At 35.3% G+C, this 5,674-nt stretch overlaps 1 protein-coding gene across 1 annotated transcript; it reads left to right on the top strand.

The window, feature by feature from the left end:
* Nucleotides 1-1,243: 1,243 nt before the first annotated feature.
* Nucleotides 1,244-4,799, top strand: iyd (iodotyrosine deiodinase). Its single transcript, XM_039651516.2, has 5 exons — nt 1,244-1,547; nt 2,695-2,895; nt 2,998-3,157; nt 4,126-4,282; nt 4,369-4,799. Exons 1-5 carry the CDS (start codon nt 1,364-1,366, stop codon nt 4,549-4,551), a joined length of 885 nt encoding a protein of 294 aa, XP_039507450.1. The 5' UTR covers nt 1,244-1,363; the 3' UTR covers nt 4,552-4,799.
* The last annotated feature ends 875 nt before the right edge of the window (nt 4,800-5,674 follow it).

Below are 5,674 nucleotides of genomic sequence, written 5' to 3'. Positions count from 1 at the left end.
GTTTTTTTAATGTACTGTTCATTAGAGGGGTACTTTTGTCAGTTGGGGGCGTGTCAGTGAGAAACATTCAACGTCTGTTGACGGTAAATTTTAATTGAATTTCAATGTTTACTCATTGACATTGTAAGGCTTTTTCATTTATAAAGCAAGCTCTCTGCACAAAATATTATATCATTATAATATATTAAAAAAATATACCTAATGGTAGAGTTTACATTGGCTTCATAAGCTAATAAAAAACATAAAAAGAAAAACACACCTGATGCGCATTCTTTGTTCTTCATCTTTTTTATTAGCAGAGTTAACAAACCTTGCTGTACTTTCATGTAATTCATTAAAAGAAGGTACACCGCCATTTTGCTCCGACGAAACTGACTTGAACCAGAGCCCGTCTAACGGAGAGCCTTGACACTTCTACTAGCCCCGTTGTGTATTATCTTGGTTGCAGTTCCATTAAAATTCCACTGGAGGTGATCGCGGGCGAGCGCAGAATGAATGGGAGTCTATGGGGCTAAACGGCTAAATGTGTCTCTTTCACCTGCTTGTCGTTAAATCAACAAAGATTGTATTGTTGATTCCGCAAGTTCAATATAGATTATAGGCCAAAAGTCGAATGAACGAGTACTTATGTCCTTTTGATTTCTTACAGGTTAGGCTGTTGTTGGCTGGAACACGCTAGCATTCTGCTATTGTGTGACGTCATCACATTTTTGAACGGATTTTTAGAACAGATAGGTGAACTTAAAAATGCAATTTCAGCTGAGTGTATTTTCTTAGCCCTCCCTTTTGAATGCAACTTTCAAATTACTTGACAAAAAATTACATCCTGAGAAACGTGGATTTTTTTGGGTGAAACCCCATTGACTCCCATTCATTCTGCACTCGACCGCGAGCGCCCCCGCATGGACAGAGACGCGTTACTGCAGCCAGTCCAGAACCCGGAAGTAACCAGACATTCTCTGCTTGAACGCACCTCAAGTCGTAAACACGACTTCCCATCTCGTACGTACAAACTTCCCAGGAGGACTTGAACGCAGCATCAGGCCTACTGACGAATCGATGGGGCTTAACTGCATTTTTATTGTTTATTGAATAATAATATTTTTATTTACTTATTACTATTATTAACCTATTATTATATTAAATAATTAATTCTTATAATCTAAGTTTATAATTAGTGTTAAAACGAGACCGTTTTAACACTATCAAGTACAGTGATAATAGAGACAGTGATAGAGAGTTTCCTTTGAGCTGTTTGAATATTAACAGAATAAAGACAGTGAAATAGGCCTAAGTGAGTCCCTCCCTTTTCACTGAACTTCTGTTCTGTGAAACTCCTTCAGACTGAGTTGCCTCGTTCACCATGGCGGTGTTTTCGTCTCTTACTCCGGTGTTCGTGGCGGTTTTGTGTGTTATCATAGGGTTTCTCTTTAAAAAGTCCCAGAGGAGAGAGAGCAGATCCAAGCAGAGGAGTTCAGGAGACACAGCCAGACCATGGGTGGATGAGGATCTGCAGGACGACACAGAAATCAGCAGGAAACACAGCGGTAGCCTACTCTACACACTATATTTCTGTAACAAATAAAGTAGTAAGTGACAGAAACTTGACTTTTTATTTTAGTTTAACACCTATTGGCGAGTCTACAAAAGCACAAATACTTAGGCTACAATAATCAAATATTATGTAAACATTTAAATAAATAATTCAGCATTACTATATGCATTATAGATTTTTACATTAGGATAGAGAATTATAATCATAATACATGCTAGGCCTATGTATGGGCTATAACATATTTTCTCATTATAATTCAAATCAATGTATTGATACTGTTATATTATGTCATATAATAATTTATCCATACCAGCTATCCCCCCAAACATGCAAAACCAATCATGTATTATATACATGTATATATTATATACAGACCATATTTTTAAAAGAAAGTAGACCCGTATTTAAACAATAAAGCAAATGATTACTGCAATGAGCAAAAAATTAATAACTGCTTAAATAAGAATATGTTGAAAATCATCAGTGTCATGTTGAGCACTTGAAACTGTCTGGATGGTTAGAGTACAAGAGTGGACAGCAAACATAAACTCAACCCCAGAAGAGGGAAGGCGAGCGCAAAGATGCAGAACTGTTGAAGAGATCTCGTCGTTTGAGATCTCCAAACTTTATGGGGCAGAGCAATGCAATAAAGGTTCAAGTCCAAAAGAGTCTTGCTGAAATGTTGCAACATATGGAACACATATTCTGTACTAACAATGACTTTAGCCTCAATAAACTGCTAATTTCTGCTTATTAATAGATAAGGTGTTTGTTAAGTTTAGGTATTGGGTAGAATTAAGGGATGTAGAATATGAATACAGAATAAGGCATTAATATGTGCTTTATGAAAGCAGCCCATACCCTTGTTATATGCAAGTTAATAGTGAGAATTTGTCCCTAAACTAAAGTGTTACCCAATATATTATTTTTCATAATTGCATAAGTAATTATAGTAAGTAAGTAAGTAAAATTTATTTATATAGCACCTTTCACAGACAAGGAGTCACAAAGTGCTTTACAATCTGTTAAAAACAAAAACAATATATATATTTTGCATATATGTCATTTGATGACCAATAGACTGGCATGATGTGAATTTGTGTTTCTTTTTATTGGCTAAATCCGTTGTCTGTGCACAGAGGATGATGATGATTGGCTAGACACAACAGAGGAAGAAGGCTTAGTCCATATCCCGTACACTCCTGCTCAGTACTCCTCTGCCGAGATGCTGGAGCGCTCGGAGAAGTTTTACTCACTCATGAATATGAGACGGTCTGTCCGCTTCATCAGTCCACAACCGGTTCCAAAAGAAGTGATTGACAATGTCATCCGCACTGCAGGTAATGCAGCCAATCGTCATGATGGAAACAAGTCAAAGCCAGCCCTTTCGTTTCATTCACTCTCTCTCTCTCTCTCTCTCTCTCTCTCTGTGTGTGTGTAAGGCACTGCCCCCAGTGGAGCTCACACTGAGCCCTGGACGTTTGTGGTGGTGTCTGATGCCGATGTGAAACACAAGATCAGAGAGATCGTCGAGGAAGAGGAGGAGATCAACTACAAGCAAAGGATGGGAGACAAGTGGGTCCATGACCTGAAGAGACTTCGGTGTGTTTCAAATAGACAAGAGGCTTCAAAAAAAATGTTTTTTCACATATAGTTTTATGCTTAGTGTTTATTAGTTTTGTTTTACTGTACTGTGTATTTATCATGCATTATAATTTAATATAACAATTACAGACACATAATAATAGTAATATGAGTTGATAAACTCATTTAGCTATGATATTAGTGCCCCCTTGTGGTTTCTGTTTTCTATCTCTCTTTTTTTTTACCATGGTTAACAATGTTTCAAACAGTTAAGAGGTCACATAAAAAATGAATTATGATTCTAAAACAATATACAGTAATTTATTAATATTATTTATAAGAAACAATAATATTTATAATATTATACAATTAAAATACATGCAAACAAGAGTGGACAGCAAACATAATCTCGACCCCAAACCTTCGAAGAGAGAAGTCGAGCATAAAGATGCAGAACTTTTGAAGAGATTAAAAAAATATATATGTATAATATGATCCATTATAATATATTATTATTATAGTTGTAATCCTTTACACAGATTTTGTATAAGAATTATTTTAATTATAAGAATTATTATTAATGTGTTAATATTTTTGTTGTTGTAATACTGTGCACAGTAATATAATAACAATATTTATTAGAAATAATAATGTTTATAATACTATGATAATGATATAATATAATAAAAATAATAAAATAATATTTATAAAATTAAAAATATATATTTATAATATGATACACTATAATATAATTAAATCCATTATTATTATTGTAATTTTTGTAATACTGTACAGTACACAGTAATATAATACAATATTTATTAGGAATAATAAAGTTGATAATACTATAATACTATACACTGTAATATGATAATAATGATAATAATAATTATGATTATTATTGTTTTTGTTGTTGTAATGCTGTACAGAGTAATATAATAATAATAATAGGTGATCATATTTGTAATACACTGTGTCTTTCACAGGACAAACTGGGTGAAGGAGTATTTGGATGTGGCTCCGTATCTGATCCTAGTGTTTAAGCAGACACATGGACTTCTGCCCAACGGCAAGAAAAAGACTCACTATTACAATGAAATCAGTGTGTCGATTTCCTGTGGGATTCTGCTGGCCGCCCTGCAGGTGAGACTCGGAAACGCGCGTACACATCAAACATTTGTGGATCTTTGAATTTGAATTTCATGTGATATTCCATTTTGTGGTGTTAGAATGTTGGGCTGGTTACCGTGACGACCACTCCTTTGAACTGTGGTCCACAGTTGAGGTCCCTCCTCCAGCGACCAGCCAATGAGAAGCTTCTAATTCTGCTCCCTGTTGGCTATCCTGCGTCTGATGCCAAAGTGCCTGACCTCAAACGCAAGGACCTCAGTGACATAATGGTGACTGTGTGACAAGCACCAGCTGCTGGAAGCCATAATAACACCAAATCTTTAGATCTCTTTTGAATGTATGATCTTATGTTCTTTGTCGAAAATGAGTTTTCTCATGAGTCATCTCACTGCTTTGTTTTTATGAGACCATAAAGGGATGTTCCAGTGATGGTTCACATTTGAATACAGTTCCATGGTTCTCTCAATTGATGCCTCATATTGTGAATCTGCTGTGGACTGCAAAACATTAAATAAAAGACATGTTTGTATCTATGGTTTCTGCACTCTCACTCCACAAAAGGGGCTTCATGATCATTTTACAGTGGTTGTAAAAGATAGTTTTGCAATATGTATATTGTAGGCCTACATACTGTATATGTTTAAAGGTGAAGTGTGTATTGTGTTGTGCTTTTTAATATTCATCTTCGTTCTAGAGCTTTCAGGCATGTCTAAGCATATTGCATGTTCATAACATGATTTAGCATGTTGCTAGCTTGACAAAGCCAAGCAACTTCCTGCTAAAACATGCAAGCAACATGCTAACAGCATGTTAAATATGTTAAAACGGGATAGCAACATGTTAAAACGTGATAACAGCATGTTAAAACATGATAGCAACATGGTAATTCATGTTAGCAACATGTTAAAACATCATAACAACATGTTAATCGTGCTAACAATGTGCTAAAACCACTGATCTATATAGATCAGTGGCTAAACATGCTAGCAATGTTAAAACCATAGACTGGTTAAAGCAGTGGTTCTCAAAGTGCAGGGAGATCTCAGCAGAAAAAGACTGCTCGCATTCTGCCTTTATAAAGCAGCATCGAACATCAAAATTACACTGAATCATTTTACATCAGACTGTTGATTTGTCACCGTTGGAACAAGCCCAACATAGAAGTTGCTGGCCATAGAAAAGCACTTCTCCAGCAGCAACCTAATTTTGTAAGAGGTTTAAATGGGGACAAGGCCAAAAAAACAAACAAACAAACAAAAAAAACACTAGGTTAAAGCATGCTAAAAATGTGCTAAAACATGCTAGCAATGTGTTAATTTGTGTTATAAATTATTAGTATTGTGTTAAATCATGCTAGCAACATGTTAAATCATGTTAGCAAAATGCTGGCAATCTATCTATCTA

This window comes from Pimephales promelas, chromosome 20 (assembly GCF_988280905.1).
Source record: "Pimephales promelas chromosome 20, fPimPro1.hap1.1, whole genome shotgun sequence".
Classification (NCBI taxonomy): Eukaryota; Metazoa; Chordata; class Actinopteri; order Cypriniformes; family Leuciscidae; genus Pimephales; species Pimephales promelas.
This window is presented reverse-complemented; position numbering and strand designations above follow the sequence as displayed.

What these genes read in the sequence shown, in the direction of transcription:
- iyd (XM_039651516.2), top strand. Translation starts at nt 1,364, where the DNA reads ATGGCGGTGTTTTCGTCTCTTACTCCGGTGTTCGTGGCGGTTTTGTGT. An exon ending in CAATGTCATCCGCACTGCAG is followed by an intron (nt 2,896 to 2,997) that starts GTAATGCAGCCA and finishes TGTGTGTGTAAG; the next exon opens with GCACTGCCCCCAGTGGAGCT. An exon ending in CATGACCTGAAGAGACTTCG is followed by an intron (nt 3,158 to 4,125) that starts GTGTGTTTCAAA and finishes TGTCTTTCACAG; the next exon opens with GACAAACTGGGTGAAGGAGT.